The sequence below is a fragment of the Bos indicus x Bos taurus genome, chromosome 2 (assembly GCF_003369695.1).
Source record: "Bos indicus x Bos taurus breed Angus x Brahman F1 hybrid chromosome 2, Bos_hybrid_MaternalHap_v2.0, whole genome shotgun sequence".
Lineage (NCBI taxonomy): Eukaryota > Metazoa > Chordata > Mammalia > Artiodactyla > Bovidae > Bos > Bos indicus x Bos taurus.
In genome coordinates this window covers 62731458-62752174 of record NC_040077.1, presented here as the reverse complement: position 1 = coordinate 62752174, position 20717 = coordinate 62731458, and the positions used below count along the sequence as shown (strand labels likewise).

The 20717-nt window shown below is 43.1% G+C and overlaps 1 protein-coding gene across 2 annotated transcripts in view; it reads left to right on the top strand.

Annotated features, from left to right (window-relative positions):
* Positions 1 to 20717, top strand: part of MGAT5 (alpha-1,6-mannosylglycoprotein 6-beta-N-acetylglucosaminyltransferase) — a 398458-nt gene that overhangs the window by 349206 nt on the left and 28535 nt on the right. For both annotated transcript variants that reach the window (XM_027562025.1, XM_027562023.1), the window contains exons 14-16: positions 2028 to 2174; positions 12063 to 12179; positions 20536 to 20610. In XM_027562025.1, the coding sequence (XP_027417826.1) occupies positions 2028 to 2174; positions 12063 to 12179; positions 20536 to 20610 (339 nt within the window). The remainder of the gene's footprint in view (positions 1 to 2027; positions 2175 to 12062; positions 12180 to 20535; positions 20611 to 20717) is intronic.

Below are 20717 nucleotides of genomic sequence, written 5' to 3'. Positions count from 1 at the left end.
GGTTTTTTCCAGTGAGTTGGCTCTTCGCATCAGGTGGCCAAAGTATTGGAGATTCAGCATCAGTCCTTCTAATGAATATTCAGGGTTGATTTCCTTTAGGATTGACTGGTTTGTCTCAAGAGTCTTCTCCAGCATCATGGTTCAGAAGCATCAGTTCTTCGGTGCTCAGCTGTCTTTTTGGTCCAACTCTCACATCCATGCATGACTACTGGAAAAACCATAGCTTTGACTAGATGGACCTTTGTTGGCAAAGTGGTCTCTCTGCTTTTTAATATGCTGTCTAAGTTTGTTATAGCTTTTCTTCCAAGGAGCAAGCGTCTTTTAATTTCAAGGCTGCAGTCACCATCCACAGTGATTTGGGAGCCCAAGAAAATAAAGTTAGCTACATAATAAGACCCAAAATTGGGGCCTACCAGACAGCTTCCAGGATCCGGCTACCATGTTTCCCTCCCCTCTGTGTCTCTGGTTCTTCTGCTCCAGGAGAAATGACCGCCACCAGCAGAGGAAGCTCAGCTGGCTTCTCAAAGCTTTTCCTCCACGGTTCCTTCCCTTGTGGATGTCTCTGAGAATCATCTCAAGGTCTACAAGCTAGGAAAGGTTATTCTTCCTAAACAACAAAACACTTCAGTACACTGTTCTGTGCAAAAGAGCATACAGTTATAGGATGTCTCTCCAGAAAACCTGAGATTTTCGTTTCTTGCCCCAGAAAATTCCCTGCAGGGGCTTCCTGACTCTTCAGTATGGCCAACGTGGGCCACACTGGGTTAAGCCCTGGAATCGGGTGCCCAGCACATACATGCTTCATCTTCCAATGTTGCCTGGGGAACCCAGCAGCTTGTACTCAGGGCTTTCTAGACAGAACCATTCCAAATCATCATTCAATTAAAGCTGCAGAGATAGGATGGCTGGGGAGAGGACCCAGGAGAAGAGAATCAGGCATCCAGCCATGTCCAAGCCAGCAGCTTCCTTCACTTTGGGGGCCTGGCCATGTGGTTGTTCCCCAATGTGATGGCAGAAGGAAAGGAGGCGCTGGGGCCCAGTTGTCCTTTGCCACTGGATGTGCCTCAGAGACTGGAGAGGTTTCAGGAGCAGCTCCTTCATGTGGCTAGGGAGATCTCACATGTCACCAAGCCCAGACTCAGACCCTGCCCGTCGGGACACACAGCCCCCCAGTGGTGTGAAACACCCTGGGAGGCGGGTTCACAGGGAGGCCTTTCTATGCGATGATGTTTCATTTCTGGTCTCAGGAATCAGAGCCACTGAACTGCAGCAAGTCTCTTTTGTCACGGGGGCTCTGGGCCGCAGCGTTCTCTACAAGGACTCTGAGATGTGTTTTTGCTGCCATCTGTTGTCTGCTGTGGGGACAACTCAGGGGTTACTTGCTGGAGAGGGAAAGCCTTGCCCAGTCACAGCTCTGCACCCTTTCCCCACATCGAGAAGAAAATAAAAACCAAGATGTTGATGTCCCCCAGTGAAAACCCCATTATGAAAACCCATGTTTGCTGACCTCCCATCATTTCCAAGCAGCTCCATGTGAACTGCAATCACACTGCCGAGCGACCTCTCTGTCCCTGTGCCCAGCATCCCTGAAAGGGCCTGTTGTTCCTTTGGTTCAATGAAGAAACCTTCTGTTTAGTTAAGCAAGTGTTTTTCCAGTCATGTCTCCTGTTGCATTACAGAAAGATTATTGTTAAGTCTTGAGGTTTGTTGTTGTTGTTGTTCTTTGAATACCCCCACCTCCCTACCCCCTCAACTACCCACCCCAACACTTACTCCTTTACTTTTTTTTTTTTACAGAGAAGTGAAATTCCTAATGACCTGAACACCTTCCTGGGCCAAGGTCCCTGGTCATGTTTTTCAGGTCCTCTTGTAAACTGGCTTCTCATCACCCCAGCTCCCCAAGGTCTTGGAACTTCCCAGTCTCAGAGGTGTCCGCACAGGCATGGAGCCCAGAAGAGACCCCTGGGAGCCAGGGACGCCAGTCCTGGTCGACGTGTTTACATGTGGTGTGCTTCTCTGTCTTACAGCTGTTTGTTGGTCTTGGGTTCCCGTACGAAGGCCCAGCTCCCCTGGAGGCCATCGCAAATGGATGTGCTTTTCTGAATCCCAAGTTCAACCCACCCAAAAGCAGCAAAAACACAGACTTTTTCATTGGCAAGCCAACTCTGAGAGAGGTAAGCATCTATAAAACTCATTCTGCTTTCACTCGTATGAATGGTACCTCTTTATTGAGTGCAAGGAGCCCATTTGAACCTCAGAGCCTTGGACGGCAGGTATTGCCAACTTCATTTCACGCACAGTAACTCCCCTACGTACACACCTTCAAGTTGTGGCCTTTCAAAGACGCGAACGTGTGTTCACTAATCAGTCACATTTGTTCACGTGTCTGGGATGCATTGCCACGTGCTTGCGTCCTCTACAAGCGGCTGTGCTTTTGTGTACTTTGCAGTACTCTATAGAGTACAGTAGGACAGTAGCTTCATTTCAAGCCCAGGATGTCCAGAAGCAGGCATAAAAGCCGCAGTGATGTAGCTGGTACTTGCCTGTTCGCTTGATGTCAGCCCCTCTGTGCCAGCTGTTGCACTATACTACTGTACTTTCTAAGATACTGTACTGTAAGATTAAAAATGTTTTCTTTACTTTTTGTATTTGTTCTTACATATTATTTGTGTGAAAAGTATTATAAACCTATCACAGTACTCCTGTATAGCCAATTGTGTTAGTTAGGGACCTCGGTTACCTTTGTTGAACTTACAAACAGACTAGATTTTCGAATGTGCTCTCAGAATGGAACTCATTTGTATGTAGGGAACTTAATACAGTTGGGTGGAAGGAGGAGGGTGTACAGGGACTCAGACATGGATGGCTTGATTACATCCCCTCACTAGGTAGTTTCAGAGCCAAGATCCAGTCTAATTTCCATCCATCTACAAAACCCCATCTCCATCTTAATTTGAACAGATATCTCCAGCCTTCTAATTGGCTGGACTCTATTTTTCTGAATGATTAGTTTATGGAATAAAAAGAAAATCAACTGGTTAACAGGTTTTTTTTTTTTAAACTTTTAATTTTGTATTGTGGTATAGCAAAGGGACTCATGTATCCATTCTCCCCCAAACCCCTCTCCCATTTAGGCTGCCACATAACATTGAGCAGAGTTCCATGTGCTATACAGTAGATCCTCGTTGGTTATCCATTTTAAATATAGCCATGCGTACATGCTGGTCCCAAACTCCGTAACTATCTCTTCCCTCCCTCCTTTCACCCGGAAGCCATAAGTTCATTCTATAAGTCTATGAGTCTCTTTCTGTTTTGTGAATTCATTTGTAACATTTCTCCTTAGATTGCACAGATAAGGGATGTCATAGGATATTTCTCCTTCTCTGTCTGACTTACTTCACTCAGTGTGACCCTTTCTAGGTCCATCCATGTTGAAATAAATGGCATTATTTCATTCTTTTTAATGGCTGAGTGATATTCCATTGTATATGTGTACCACATCTTTATCCATTCCTCTGTCAAGGGGCATTTAGATTGCTTCCATGTCTTGGCTATTGTAAACATTGCTACAATGAACACTGGGGTGCATGTATCCTTTAGGATCATTAATGGGTATTTTTAAAGAACCTACTCTCTGTGATGAGCTTTGGGGAATAAAAAGTGGGCTGTGGGGTCCTTCCTTAAAGAATCATCATCCTTAAGAGAAATGATGTATCAGGAGTGACTTAATAGTGTGCCTGGTATTTTAGCTGTCAGCCAGCACCACCCTGAGAAGCAGTTCTGCTGTTACTTGAACTGTTTGTAGAAGCCTTATCTGAATTGCCTTCAGGGGTTCTCTTGAAAATCCACAACAGGGAATGAATCACTGTTGAAGGCAGTTGGATTCTATTTGGGACAATAAACAAAAGTGCATGTGAGTGACCGAGCTGGGTATTTCCTTATCTGCTTAGAAAATAAGCATGTGCAAGGAACAATAAGATCAATTTCTTATTATTTCGTATTTATTTAGTTAGTAAGTGGCTCTGCGGGCTGCTTGCAAGGAGGAAGCCTTTAAGTGTTGAGTTGTCCCAGTGCCCCTATCATTCAGGACAAAAGGATGATTCTGCTGTGCAACCCTCCCGACCCTGACCCCCACACATGTTTTTAAAGCATACTGTTAAAAAAAATAAAATAAAATAAAGCATACTGTTTTCAACTCTGCTACTTTCAAACCTTTATAGGACAGTGCTCCTGAAATGCCCCCAGTGAATAAAGCACGTTTTCCATGATTACTCTTTACCAGTTAGAGAGCTGACCAGTTAATAGAGTTGATTATTCTGAGAGTTCTTTTCTTTGACCCTCCCCATCATTGGTGAAAGGGCAAAGGAGATGGGGGAAGATCAGCAGGACCACAGATTATCCTGAAAAAAGATGGACCTTGTGACCCAGATAACCTCTGACAAAAGTTAACAGGCTGTGTGAGTCAGTGAATGTGTGTGTGTATGTGTGTGTGTGTGCGTGCGTGCGTATTTGCCTGCTTTTTCCTTCTGCTAATATTATGAATTTGAGTTCTTTGTTTTGGAGGGGCAAGTATTTGAACTTCACATGCTGTGGGAGGCACCAGGGCACAGATCAGGAACCCTCAATCTTATTCTTTGAGAACTTATTCTTTGGAAAACTTTGAAAAGATGCTCTCCAGCAGTGAGAACATCTCAATTTAGGCATCTGTGCTTTAGCCTATGACCGATTTTGAAACTTTGGAGCTCTGGGAAAAAAGTGTGGGCCATCAAGTCATTCCTCTGTTTTTATTTGAGTGTAGGAAACGTGAAGTTTTTATGTCTGCCTAAATTGGATAATTATTTCTAATTTTCAGTGTTTTTTTCCACTTTTTGCAATAAATTATACGCAATGAAAAATTATGATTTTAACCTTTTTTGAGTGGGCAGTTCACTGGAATTCAGCACATTTGCAATATCATGTAATCATCACCACTCACTACTATCTTTTAACATTTATTGTTCCAAACAGAAACTCTGCACATTACTAATAATGCCCCATTCTCCATTCCCCCAGCCCTGAACAGAATAGTAACCACTACCCTACTTTCTGTCTCTTACTTCCTCTAGTTACCTAATGTAAGTGGAATCATGCAGCATTTGTCCTTCTCTGACTTGCTTATGTCACTAAGCGGGTCTTCAAGGTTCATTCATGTTGTAGCATGTGTCAGAATCTTGTTCTTTAAGGCTGAATAGTACTTCATTGTATGAATGGACCACATTTTATGTATCCATTCATCTGTTTATGGACACTTGGGTTATTTCCATCTCTTGTCTGTTACAAATAATGCTTTTGTGAACACGGGGGTACAGGTATCTGAATCCTTGCTTTCCGTTCTTTGTGGTATATATACCTATGAGCAGAATTGTTGGAACTTGCTTTTTATTTATTTTGAAATAATTTTAGTCTTATGGAAAAATTGCAAAAATAGTACAGAGTTTGGTTATGTGCTTCATGCAGCTTCCACTAATGGTAACATATTATAAAACTACAGTGTAATTGTCAAAACCAAGAAATTAACATTGGTACCCTAGCATTATTTAAGCTGCAGACTTTATTTGGATTTCACTAGTTTTTCCACTAATATCCCTTTCCTGTTGCAGGATCCCAGGTGGGCTTTACTTGTTGTGTCTCATTAGTCTCCTCCAATCTGTGACAGTTCTTTAGTCTTTTACTGTCATTTATGACCTTGACATTTTGAGTACCAGTCAGTGATTCTAAACACTGTCCCTCAATTTAGATTTGACTGGTGTTTTCTCCTGATTAGTTTAAGATTAGACATTTTTGGCAAGAATCCTGCAGAAGTAATGTGACCTCAGTGTATCATATCAGGGGGTTAGTGATGTCAGTGTCTTATTGCTGATGATGTAACCTTGATCACTTGGTCAAGGTCATGTTGGCCAGCGCTTCTCCACTGTGAAGTTACTAATTTTTTCTATTTTGGGGGGAAGTACTTTGAAACCATGCAAATATCCTCCAACTTTTTTTTTAATTTTTGAATTGAAGGATAATTGCTTTATAGAATTTTATGGTTTTCTGTCATATATAAACAAGAATCAGCCATAGGTACACCCATGTCCCTTCCCCCTCAGACCTTCCTCCCATCTCCCTCTCCACTCTACCCTTCAGCCTGTTGTAGATCCTCCAACTTTTGACCATTTATTTTTACTATGTGTCAGTAGATCTTGCTTGCAACCATTATTACAGTGGTGTTCTAATGGTGATTTTTCCATCATCTTGAATTTTCTTTTTAGTGCATGGAAAGCAAAGAAACCCATCTCTTCTTATTGCAGTTTCTATAACAAGCCTTTGGGAAATGAGTTATCAAAAGTATTTTAGATTGGTACCTTCTAGATCATTAGAGTTAGATGATAATTTAAATTTTGATTCATGAAGATTTTGATAGCACTGTGTTGCAACTGACTACTTTTTCCCGGAAAAAAAAAAAAAAAGTAGGCCTCGTCTTAAACACAGTCTACCCCTTTCCCAGCATGTGATGTGATGTAATGTGATGATATATAGATCAGATCAGGCTGCAGTGGCTGAGTGTGTTCACCCTGTCAGTTGCATTCCTTTAGTAATTTACTTCTTTGCTGAGATGATAGAGGGTTTTCATCCTTCACAGCATAAAAAGGGAATAGGTGTTGGAGCTGCCACCCAGGCATTTGCTTCCTCCTGTTCCTTCACATGGTCCGACCAGTGCTGGAATGAGACTCCAGTTAGACTGGCACTGGCGGAGCCTTTCAATAGCTGCTCAATGAGTGACCTCCCACAGGTGACTCCATCAGCCATGGGCCCCCACAGGAGGGCTGGGATGCAGAGGTCAGCTGACAGATGTTCACTGTATCCCCACAGGATCTGTGGTACTAAGTCACTACATTAGAGGAACTTACCAAGACACATTTCCTGTTCCCAGGAGCTCAGACTGATTTGGAAGCATGATAAGAATGATGCTTAATCAATGGGAATGCATAAGGAAATAACCAAGTACATTAAAGAAGGCTAGTTAACTTGGAGTGTTGCCAGGTGGTGAGTAGGCTGGGTTAGCTGAGATGGGGATGGTGGAGGAGCTGTGCTTTAAAGGAAAAGAAGAGGTGGGTTTCGAGTTTGAGAAACATGAATGTTGATGAGTTGGAGGGAAACCCCAAGCAGGTCACTTTGCTTTATGCAGGAGGACAGGTTCCATCTGATGTCCATTTCCTTCCCTGCTGGAGACAGTGCAGAGAGCAGGCTGATAGCCAGCGACGTGACTCAGCTTTGAGAGGAGCCAGTGAACCTGACCTCATGGGCATGTGGGCTACCGCACTCTGCTTTTCAGCTCACAGAATCCCCCTGATCAAAGATACTTTTAGTGCCCACTTCGGCGGCACATATACCAAAGATGCTTTTAATTGGGAAAGAGCTATCAACACTTGTACCGATTTCTAAGGGTCAAGAATCCCTAGAAGGTATCATTTTTTTCCCCTCAACAAATTGAAAAATTCTAACCGAAGCATATATAATTTCATAGCCATCTTTTTGTGCCCTAGCTAATCTTTTGAGCTAAGCAACAATTGATCCATATAAATTGTATCTATGTCTCTTCTTTGCATTCATTTGAAGAGAAGTCTAAATTTTTCTTTGTATTTAGCAGGGAAAAAGCTTTGTTTTTATTTTTGCATCTTGCCTGGAGGATCCCAGGGACGAGGGAGCCTGGTGGGCTGCGGTCTATGGGATCACACAGAGTCAGACACGACTGAAGCGACTTAGCAGCATTTTTATTTTTGTGGCTGTTCTGGGCCTTTGTTCGGAGAAGGCGATGGCACCCCACTCCAGTACTCTTGCCTGGAAAACCCCATGGACGGAGGAACCTGGTGGCCTGCAGTCCATGGGGTCTCTAAGAGTCAGACATGACTGAGCGACTTCACTTTCACTTTTCAGTTTCATGCATTGGAGAAGGAAATGGCAACCCAGTCCAGTGTTCTTGCCTGGAGAATCCCAGGGATGGCGGAGCCTGGTGGGCTGCCGTCTATGGGGTCGCACAGAGTTGGACACGACTGAAGCGACTTAGCAGCAGCAGCAGGGCCTTTGTTGTGGCACATGGGCTCTTTGTTGCTGCACGGGGGCTTCTCTCTACTTGCTGTATGCAGGCTTCTCTTGTTGTGGAACACGGGCTCTAGACCTTATGGGCTCTATCACCCTGAGGCATGTGGGATCTTAGTGCCCCAACCAGGGATTGAACCAATATCCCCTTCATTGGACCCCTTTTTAAAACCATGCTCTACATACTCAGGAAGAGAAGTTCATGTGCCTTAAGTATAGTGTGGTTGGTTCAAGTTATACTTGAAATGTAATATGGATTGTATTTTAATCTTTATATTGGGAAACATATTAGCAGGTTCTTGATCATTATTCTGACATTGTAAACCATTGGAAATTCTCTGGCTCCAGCGTTTCCTCTTCCATAAAGAGAACTCATGTTCTTCCTGGAGATTTAATGGCCACTCTGAAATAATGTCTCATAGTTAATAAGATTTTCATGACTTTTACAAACTATATACTTCAGTAAACATACTAATGGATATACAATGAAGTAGCTCAAAGCAGATGGTTCTCAATAAATTAATGAGGAGGAGTGTAACATTCAGATGGGGAATAACGCATTACAGAAAGCCTTACTCATAAAATTAAGTAACCCTCCATAAATGTAAATGAACATGATGATAATGGCTCAGCATTTCGTATCTTCTAAGTGCCTAGAGCAACCTTGTAAATAAGCAGGGACCTTAAGAGGCAGAGGGGAGACCGACTGCTAAATAGTGACATTGACGGCAGCTTTCGTTTACCCTGATTCAATTGGAAGAATTAATTACTTGGTTCTCCAGGTCGCAAAATGAAAATGGTGTGACGTTTTGCTCAGCTTCAGGGAAGGTCTTATACAGACATACATTCAGTCCTGTAATTTTTCTTTTTTTAGCAAGTTTTTAAAAAATGATGAAAAGGCTGGTGTTTACATTGAGCTTCTTTTGGTCTTTGTCTAAAGAACTCAAGACCATCTTTTAAAATTGTCATCTTCCTTTTTTATCAAAAGGTAAAAAGTTGTTGAAGGATCTGGATTTGAATCTGCTCTGTTACTTTCTGGCTATATAGTCCTGACGAATTGGAAACCCCTCTAAACCTGAGAATCCTCGCTGTTACACGGGAAACCTGATAAATAACGCCTGCATGGGTAATGAGCACAGTGCCTGGCCAACGAGGGGCTTCGAGGATACGTGCTCAATCTACCGTATGTGCTGAAAAAAAGAAAAGGATGTTCCCCCAGCTCCAAGAGCCTGCAGCCACTCTCCTTTTTCACTCAGCACACAGATGAGCAAAAAGAAGAGGGTACATGTCAGACGGATGGGGAACTGCAGGCTAGCGAGAGGTGTGACTCTGGCAGAGGAGGCAGAAATAAAACCTAGGATCCCTGCGTCTAGAAGCGTATGAGTGGGGGCCAGCGAAGGCTCAGATGGGTGCCCAGTAATTTATCTTCTTCCCCGCTTCCCCACCACCAGCTATTGCATGCACATCATTCATGTGGTAAGACACAAAGAACAGTGATCGAAAGCAAGATGGAGAGCTGCCCACTGAATCATCCAGTTCTCTGAGTATACTGGGGTCTAAAGGAAAAAAAGAGAACCAGCCCCTTCTTTAAGTGTATTATATCTACTTGTCTGTCCTGAAATGAATTCACGTAATATGCCCTGCTAACATACATAATTTTTTAAAAGGCTGATTCTCTAACTCTAATATGAACGAGAAATGAAAATACTTTGCAAAAAGGTGAAAGAGATTTTGTATATGCATAGTCCAGAAATGCTCTACCATGCTCACGAAGCACACCGGAAGGCAGCGGTGGTGTCTCATGCCTCCCTACGGTGAATATGTTTGTATTTAAGAGGAATAAGACGTTGAGGTGAAGCTGGTCAGCCCTTTTTGCTTATAACTGCCATCAGGAAAGATAAGCTAAATAGAAACGTGCACACAGATACGCAGACACACACAATTGGCGTTACTGTGACAGCTTCACATCTGGACTAGTTAGGGTACATTGTCCTGGAGACCCAGAGCTTCTGGGTGGCATTGACTTTACGCCATGATTTTTCTGAAACAATAATGACTCGTTGGTGAAATTCAAATAAAACAGAACACAAAGGTTCTTTGATTTACATGGCAGTTATGTTCCTGGAAAACTCAATGTGTATTCAAATTGTGCCAAAGAGTAGATTCTGTGAACCCACATGAGAGCTTGGGAGGCATGTGAAAGCCTGTGGGGAGTGGACAGCTCTGCCCCATGCAAGACTGTTATCCCATCTCAAGGCATCTGGCATCCTTGGTCCTCAGCCAGGGGCTAGGAAAGCACCCGCCAATCCAAGAACTGAACATGTGCTCACAGGGTCTAGAATGCTGTCTTTATATCACACCCTTATAGGGATACAAGAATAAAGGTGGGGATACGTCTGAGGGGCAAATTTAGTTTTCTTAAAAACTGGGTTTTTTAAGAACTGAGAGTTACCAGTATTCCTCTGGGTCTCTTTGGTCACCCTTTGTTTTTAAAATAAAACCTCCTTTAGAATAAAAGCTGCCTTTCCTTGCTTTTCTGATCACAAATTATCTTTATGACTGTTAAGGTTCCAATGTTCTGCTGATGATTATTACAAAAATTCTGTTTTTTCTGGTTTTCTTGTTTCTCTTTTTGTCACCTTTCATATGTGCCATTACATGTCGTTCTACGACTTTAAAACCTGTAATGACTTTATTGCAATTTTATTATGCTTATCTATCCTAACCAGTATTTTATAGTAGATACTAGTTCCATCCAGGTGATTTTCAGGGCTGGGATATAACTGAGGAAATAATGTTCATTATTTCTTGGCGTGATTTGAGGGGTTGAACAGCCACTTGTAACAGCCCCCACATCACCTGGTTATGACATGTAACTCTTTCTTCCAGATGGTATTCAGGGTGTGGAGACATCACTGGACCTGCCCTGTGGGTCTCAGGCAGGGCCATGGCCTGCCTCTTACTCTCCAGGGACCCCTAGACTCCTAGAATCCCCTCTAAAGTGCCCAGGATCCAGGCCCAGAGGGTCTAAGACAGCCTGGCTGTATGTCTTTTTTTTAATATATATATTTTTTTAATTAAAAAAATATTTTTTCTTTACTTGAGACAGGTCTCAGTGATAGCACTCGGGATTGTTGATCTTCGTTGTGTTATGTTACATCTTGCATGTTGCAATCTTTTAATTGTGACATGCAAACTTTTAGTTGAGGCATGTGGGATCTAGTTCCCTGACCAGAGACTGAACCCCAGGTCCCCTGCATTGGGAGCTCAAAGTCTTAGCCACCAGACCACCAGGGAAGTCCCCATGTGTCTTTTTAAATGTCCCACATGAACCTGATGGGCACCCACAGGCACTAGGGGTGATACCAGCCGGGCACACCTTACAGCCTTGGTTTCCTTACCTGAACCCGTCAGTGCTGTGCATGCGAATCCAGAGGGTATACATATCCAGTCCTGACTTTGGAGGGCCCAGTGGATGTCCTGCTGGGTCAAAAACAGAGAAGCTACGGAGCCCTCCCCCTTTTGTTATTATCTGCTTATGAGGTTGACTTGGCTTCCCAGGTGGCGCAGTGGTAAAGAACCCATCTGCCAGTGCAGGAGAGGTAAGAGACACAGGTTCGATCCCTAGGTCAGGAAGATCCCCTGGAGGAGGGTATGGCAACCCACTCCAGTATTCTTGCCTTGAGAATCCCATGGACAGAGGAGCCTGGCAAGCTACAGTCCATCGGGTCGCAAAAAGAGTTGGACACAAATGAAGTGAGTTAGCTTGCACGCATGCTTATGGGGTGCTTAGGAGGTTTCCATCGTCAGGAGGAAGAACAGAAAATGACTTGTTACCTACACAAGTCCAACTCTGAATCATAGACAGCATTACACTTCACCTGGCACAGAAGGCTGAAAAAGTCAGTGTTCGTGAGACTGAGGCTCTGTTTTTCCTTTTCCAGCTGACGTCGCAGCATCCTTACGCTGAAGTTTTCATCGGCCGGCCACACGTTTGGACCATTGACCTTGGCAATCAGGAGGAGGTCGAAGATGCCGTGAAAGCGATTTTAAGTCAGAAGGTTGTTTCTTTTATTCCATCTTCTCCATTGGTAATGTGAATGGGATGGTGTGGAAAGCATCCCAGCCCCTTTGTTCGAGTAGTTAGAACATTTCCATGTCAGCTTAACTCTGGCATTAGAAAACAGCCCAGCTAAAGGGCTGGCCTGCGGATTTGGTGGATGTTCTATGACATGGAAACGGAACTGGTGTCCAGATGAGTGTGGATTCTGCAGATCTTTTGACATGACTCCTGGGTCCCATGTACGGTAATAGGAGCTTGAGTTGTTACTTGAGTCTTCGACCTAATTATGTAGCTCTCCTAAAGATCATGAAAGATAGTCCTGCTCCCCTGCAAAAAAAAAAAAAAGAAGAAGAAGAAGTGAGACGGATAAGGAATAATTAAGGAATTACTGGGAAATGTTTTTCTATAGCATCTATTTATTTGACTTTTCTACCTATACATCTTATAGAATTTTATATAAGAAACTAACTTCTCTGGACTTTCCTGATGAGTTCAGCATCATGTATTAAATACCTACTGTATGCACAGCACTTTCGGAACCACTGTAGAGGATGCTTACTTCATAAACATAAAGGAGGCTGGTTCCACTTAGGATCTAGCGGCACCCCCTCGGGCAGTTACTTAACCTCTGAGTTACTAACCTTCCTCATCCTTGATGAAGGATAGTTTCATCTGGTTTACAGATGCTTGAGAAGATTCAATGAGACAATGAGACAAGTGGCAGCATCATAATAAACATTTAGTCAGTCGTATGAAGTCAGTAGGCTTCCCAGGTGGCTCTAATGGTAAAGAACTCACCTGCCAAGGCAGGAGACATGAGAGACACAGGTTTGCTCCTTGGGTCAGGAAGATCCCCTGGGGAAGTGCATGGCAATCCACTCCAGTATTCTTGCCTGGAGAATCCCACGGACAGAGGAGCCTAGCAAGCTACAGTCCATAGGGGTGGCAAAGAGTTGGACATGACTGAAGTGCCTTAGCACACATGAAGTCAGTGTTAGTATTACATATGCCATAGTATTCTTTTTTATTGAAGTATAATTGATTTACAGTGTTGTGTTTCAAGTATACAGCAAAGTGATTCAGTTATCCGTATATAAGTTCTTTATCATATTCCTTTTCCACTATGGCTTATCACAGGATATTGAATATAGTTCCCTGTGCTCTTCAGTAGGACCTCGTTCATCCCTTCTATGTGTAGTGGTTTGCGTCTGCTAGCCTCGGCTCCCAGTCCAGCCCTCTCCTGCAACCAGTCTGTCCTCTATGTCTGTGAGTCTGTTTCCGTTTTGTAGACAAGTTCATCTGTGTTGTGTTTTAGATTCCACAAATCAGTGATATCATACAATGATATGCCTTTCTCTGACTTGCTTCACTTAGTATGATAGTCTGTTGGTCCATTCATGTAGCTGCAAATGGCATTATTTCATTTTTGTGGCTGAGTAATATTCCAGTGTGTGTGTGTGTGTGTGTGTGTAGGTAACATATATACCATGTCTTCTTTATCCATTCTTCCATCAATGGACACTTAGGTTGTTTGTATGTCACGGCCATTGTAATACTATAATATTCTCATTTTTGTTAGTGATAGTCTTGATTTTCACTAGATTGTGAAACATGGGCAGGAACTATATCTGTCTCACTGCTGTGTTCTCGGGACCCAGCATAATGAGGTACCTAACAGGTGGCTGGGAAGCACGCAGGGAGTGAGGATAGATACTTGCAAATCACCGCACTAAGGCGGAGTGTGTTTGGTGCCAAGACCAACATGCCAGAGATCGAGGAGTGTTTGTTTTCTCTGCTTTTTTTTTTTTTTAGTTGAAGCATAGTTGATTTACAATATTTTGTTAGTTTTCTGTGTACATAAAAATGATTCAGATATGTGTGTATACTCTTTTTTCATATTCTTTTTCATTTTACTTTATTACAGGATATTGAACATAGTGCCCTGTGCTGTACAGTATAGGAGCTTGTTGTTTACCTGCTTTATATATAATAGTTTGTCATCTCAAACTCCTAATTTATCCCTCCCCGCTCCTTTCCCCTCTGGTAACTGTAGGTTTTTCTGTGTGTCTTCTCTGCTTCTTATAAGGACATCAGGAGAATGCAGCATTGAGTTAAGTCTCAGAGGATGAGTAGGGATCTGCAAACCTACACTGAGAAGTGGGTTCAAAAAGATAAGAGTTGGAGGAACAGTGAGAGTCACGGGGAAGAGTCTAGAAAGGCATGTATCCTGGGAGGAGTCACCAATTGGCCATGTAAAGGACCATCTGACCCCTTTGAGAAATGTGTACCCCACAAGAGCCAGTTTCAGCTTACTAAGAACATCTCCAGGGAACAGGAGCATTCCAGTGTTGTCCATGTCCCTTTAGAGGGAGTATACTTATTGAGCTCTGGGGTGACTGCTCAGAGCTTCCCATCACTGACGTGTACAATAACATCTCTGCCTCAACAGTTTAGGGCAGAAGTTCCCCAGACCTCTGGTGGCCCAGCCGAGAGGTGAAGTGCCTAGTGAGTCTGGCTGCCTCAAGTGTCTGCCGCACGTCTGAATCTTCCCCACCAGAGGGTCCTCCTCATAAAGATTGCAAGCTCTTTTTTCTTCAGTCTCAGAGTCCTCTAGGGTGTTAGCCTCAAGAGCTGCCATAGAAAGAACCACAGCTTGGTGGTTTAAACAACACAAATTTATTCCTTCATAGTTCTGGAGGCTCCAAGTCTAAAGTTAAATGTTGGCAGGGCCATGCGCCCTCTGAAGCCTCTTTGGGAGGGTCATTCCTTGTCTCATCCACCTTCTGGTGTTCTTGGCTTGTAGCTGCAGCACTTTAATCCCTGTCTCTGTTGTCATGAAATGGTCTCCATATGTGTGTCTCTCTGTCTTTTCCACTTCTTACCAAGACATCAGTCATATTGGATTAGAAAGAAAGAAAGAAAAAGTGAAGTCACTCAGTCGTATACGACTCTTTGCAACCCCATGGACTGTAGCCTACCAGGCTTCTCCATCCATGGGATTTTCCAGGCAAGAGTACCGGAGTGGGTTGCCATTTCCTTCTCCAGGGAATCTTCCCAACCCAGGGATCAAACCCAGGTCTCCCGCATTGCAGGCAGACATGTCACCCTCTGAGTCACCAGGGAAGTCCTTACTGGATTAGAGTACACCCTCAATCAGTATGACCTCATCTCACTTGATTATATCTATTTGCATCTCCAAATAGAGTCCCATTCACAGGGTTAGGACTTCAACATATCTTTTTGGGGGGACAGTTCAACCCACAACACCTAGTTAAGTGTGCATGGCCTCAAAGAGGAGTAATTAAAAAGTTAATGTACAGACAGAAAATCCTGGATCATAAAGTTCAACACCTTGTAGCTAATAGATCCCTTTTGTCGGACGGAAATCTCGTGGGAATGCCTGACACATAAAGCACTGAGTGGCTGCCAAGTTCTGTCCACTCCTAAGTGAGGCTCTGTTCACTCCATGGAACATCTACTGTTCCACATTTTAAAACCCTTTCCCTTGGTGGTTTAAACAACAAAGATTTGTTTAAATAATTTTAAACTAAGGCCACTTAACTGGGGCGGTGGGGGGGGAGGTAATTATAATAGATGATATGTAGGGAGAAGCTCTTTCTACACATGTAGAATGTCTCTGTGCATCTTTATGAGCCTTATCTCATTTAATCCTTCTACAGATAAGAACATTAAGGTTTAAAGAAATTAAATAATTTACCTAAATTCACACAACTAGTAAGTAGTAGGACCTGGATAGAAACTAGCATTTTGACTGGTTTATTAAGATAAAATTTAAAAAGAAAAAGAGCATGAAATGAAGTAAAGGAAAAAGTGAGAGTGAGAAAAAGAGATAAAATAAGGGATGAGAGTAATACAAAAATGATTGTCATTATAACCCTTAGTTCAGTTCAGTTCAGTCGCTCAGTCATGTCCGACTCTTTGCGACCCCATGAATCGCAGCACACCAGGCCTCCCTGTCCATCACCAACTCCTGGAGTTCACTCAAACTCATGTGTATCGAGTCGGTGATGCCATCCAGACATCTCATCCTCTGTTGTCCCCTTCTCCTCCTGCCCCCAATCCCTCCCAGCATCAGAGTCTTTTCCAATGAGTCAACTCTTCACATGAGGTGGCCAAAATATTGGAGTTTCAGCCTCAGCATCAGTCCTTCCAATGAACACCCAGGGCTGATCTCCTTCAGAATGGACTGGTTGGATCTCCTTGCAGTCCAAGGGACTCTCAAGAGTCTTCTCCAACACCACAGTTCAAAAGCATCAGTTCTTCAGCACTCAGCTTTCTTCACAGTCCAATTCTCACATCCATACATGACCACTGGAAAAACAATAGCCTTGACTAGACGGGCCTTTGTTGGCAAAGTAATATCTCTGCTTTTACATATGCTGTCTAGGTTGGTCATAACTTTCCTTCCAAGGAGTAAGCGTCTTTTAATTTCATGGCTGCAATCACCATCTGCAGTGATTTCTTATAACCCTTAAGCTTGTTATAAATGTGTCAGAAATTTGGTACCAAGATTTCTCATTTAATTACAAGATTTTAGGTTATATAACACCCAAAAAGGCAAGAAAACATGATGCATTATTAAGAGAGGACTCTGTCAATAAAACCAGACCCAGAGATGACCCAGATGTTGGAATTATCAGACAGCAAATTTTAAATGCTGAGACAAATATATTAAAATGTTTGATGGAAAAAGTGGACAGCATATGTGAACAGATGGGGGATTTCAGCAGAAATGGAAAAAAGAAGTTTTAAGCCAAATGAAAAAATACTAGAACGAAAGGTACAGACAGTATCAGAAATGAACTCTTTCACTGGATTTATCAGCAGACTATACACAGCAGAGGAAAATAATCAGTGAACTTAACGACTTGTCAGTAGAAATTATTGAAGTTAGAGAAACAAGATAAAAAGAGGGGGTATATGAGATCTGTGGAACATCAAACAACCCAACTTATGTGTGATGAGAATCTCGGAGGAGAGAACGACCAGAAGAAACATTTGTGAAAAGATGATGGCTAAGAATTTTCTAAAATTGATGAATGACATCAACCTACAGATCCTGGGAGCTCAATGAAGGCCAAGCAGGATAAATATGGAGAAAAACACAGTTAGGTACATTGTAGCTGAACTGCCAAAAATGAAAGATAAGGAAAATGACTTTGAAAGTAGCCAGAGAAAAATTTATTATATTCAGGGGAATAATAGTATGAAAGACAACCAACTTCCTATTGGAAATAATGGAGACCATAAAAGATTCCATAGGAGCCAGAATATGTAGAGCCTTTAAAGAGAGCACCATAGGGATTATGGATTTTATTCTAAGTATGATGGGTAGTTTTGAACAGTGGAATGGCATGACCTGTCTTACATTTTAAATCATCAAGAGAAATTACATGAAGTGTCTAACTTAAAATTCTCTAATTAGTAGATAAAGAAGAGAAGACTCAACCCATGGTCTTCTGCCTTCTAAGACCATATCTCATTGACTGGTGCCAAGCCACATGTCAGGTGGGGCCATGCAGGGGTTAATTGATCTCAGATTGTAGTTCCCATAGAAATCCACACTCTGACTTAGAACACTGAGCGATGCTAGAGGAGAGAGGAAATCCCACAGGAAGGAAGAAGGTAAAGAGGAGAAAATGAAGGAAAATGTGGGGGGATAGGGAAAGTTTCCAAGGCCAGGAGGGACTGCATGGTGCAGTCTGCAGGCATCCTTCCTGTGGCCATGACTAACAGTCCTTCCACCAGGCAGGATGATCAAACAGCTCCCCCTGCTTCTCCATAACTGGCCCTATTTGGGATTCTCAGTCACTGTGGTTTCACATTCCCTCTCCTTCCATTCCCCCAAAGAGGCCTTGACTTTCCCTGAAGGACTGACAGAAAACTCTCTTTCTACTGACACACACACACAAAATCTGTGCAACAGATCTAACATCAGAGACTAGCCAGTGTTCAATATTCCTTAAGCTGCAGAGCTTTCCCACACAGAGGGCCCTGTTCCCATCCACAGCAAGATGGCTCATGGAACTTACTGGCAGAGATTGTAAGAATATAGTTTCTTTTCTTTTTGGCTTTTCCTGTATAGGAAAATTGGTTCCTTATCTTTTAGAACAATGAACTGGCCACAGAGCAAGTAATGAGTCGGCATCCCTTTGGTTAACCTGGGTTTGGTTGGTAGGGTGACATAGGAAGAGGCATTTTTCTGTGTTTATTGCATGAGCTCTTTGAATTAATTCACTTTCATTTCTAATGGATGCCCTTTGGAATATGTTGTAGGAATTACCTTTGAGTGTTTAGTATGCTTTCTACCGCATAGCTGGACCTGTTGGTGGCATGACACATGGCCACTGCTGTTTGTTTACCTCACTCTAGAAATCCTACTTATCCCTTTATAAATGAAACTGACATGCCAAGTCCTCTATTATATGTTTTTTGTTGTTGTTCTTATTCCTCCATATATTTTCCCACAAACATGGGGGGAGACATATTCTCTAGCCAATTAGAGAAAGCTTCTGGAATCACTCACAGGTTGGTTAAATAAATATTTTTTAAAAGAAAATAAAAAGTATACTTTGGGTGTAAAGGACTACGTTTGGGTTAGAGAGGGCACAGCAGGTGCAAAAGCTTGAGATGAAAAGATGCAGGATTGGAAGATATAAGTCAGTTAAAGAATTTTGTGCTCATCTGAGATGAACTATCTAGGGACAAAAGGACCTCAGTTCTTGCAGAATAGTCCTGCCCTGGTATGACAGTACTTATGGCTCTGCCGCTTTTGGCTCTCTCTGGGTAGATGTGGGCAGCAATGGCTGTGTGATATGTCATCTAATTGTGTATTCAAAGACACGTTATGAAAGTAACAATAATAGATGATGAAGATTTCAAATGTAATGTATGAATCAACACAGAAAATGGGAGAATACGCCTTGAGCCCAACTGCTTGACTTCCCACAGATGAGTATCTTCTCTGTCAATTTCCCATTTTCATCAGGCTTCACCTCACAGACGTTTTGTCCAGGCTTCCACCCTGTAGATTTGAGATAGGCAAGTGCAGACTTGGAGAAGGAAATGGCAGCCCACTCCAGTGTTCTTGCCTGGAGAATCCCAGGGACGGGGGAGCCTGGTGGGCTGCCGTCTATTGGGTCGCACAGAGTCGGACACGACTGAAGTGACTTAGCAGTGCAGATTTAAGAGGGAAGTGGTGAACGTGCTAACTGCTGTTGGGTTCTCTGAAGTTGTTAAAAATAGGATTACTGGTGATTTTCTCCCAAGTGTAATGTCCATTTCAGGTTAATAATGCCAGACGGCTGCCCCTGAAGACACAGACCTCAGAATGTTGGCATAGGCAGTGCAGAACTCCAACCCACTTTTCTTTCCCTTCCGTCAGGTATCACAATATTGATCAGATTGCCTCCCCCACCCCAGTGAGGCACCTTCTGCATTACTTGCACCCTCAGATAAAGTCCAGGCTCCTGAGGGTAGAAATCTCAAGTCCTTTGTGGAAATCCAGTGACCTGCTTTCTAGCCTAGCTCGTTAGCTTCCATGATCCTAGTTCTGTCCTCCCACACTCCTTCTTTCAAGTAGTTTCCCACTACTTGCTCCCCATAGAACATCTTCATATCTTGGTCCTCCCTCAGTCTTGGCTTGCTAGAATCATAGATGGTCTTAAGAGCCCAACATTAGCAGAAGTTGGCTTTGACCTTCTAGCCTCCTGGGACCTCTTGCTGAAATCTCTGTGATGCGTCATCACTGTGTTTTGCTCCATGAGTTCTTTGGGTACATATTCAGCTACCAGTACAAAAGGAAGTTTTTTCACTGTCATGAAATAACTCATTACATGCCTTTCTCAGGGTAGGAGGCCTGCATTCATTCACCAGGTGTTTGCTGGTTCCAGTGTGTGCCCTGCCACTCAGCGCCAGGATACAGATGATCCCGCAGCCATGGACCCTGCCCCATAGATCTTACCTTCCAACAACTGACCCTCTCTACCTTTGGTTGAATGCCTGCTGTGTGTTAGACACTGAACTAAGCACTTTACTTTTTCCCTCGATGTAATATTCACCACAGATTCCAAAGAATGGGTTTTTCTTATCACCATTTCACACATGAAGGATCTGAGCCTCAAAGATGGTAGTTCATTTGCTCTGGGTCCCACAGCTGATAAGGAACAGGGAGGTTGTGAAGACAGGTCTGCTGATTTCCAAGTTCATATTCTAAGCCCCTCACCTGACTGCCTGCAGGCATTGGCACCTGAGTGTGGGTGAATCAGTGGAGAAATAGGTACAGATTACATGAATCATGTCCTCCTCTTTCATGATCTGTTCTGTTTCTGCAGATTGAGCCATACATGCCATATGAATTCACATGTGAGGGGATGCTGCAAAGAATCAATGCTTTCATCGAAAAACAGGTAAGACTCTCCGAAGTCCATCTGTCCTCGCCATTCCCCCCCTTCTGGTACCCCAGGCAACTCATGAATAAGTAAAAGCTCACCATGATCCTGTGAGATTTTCCTGA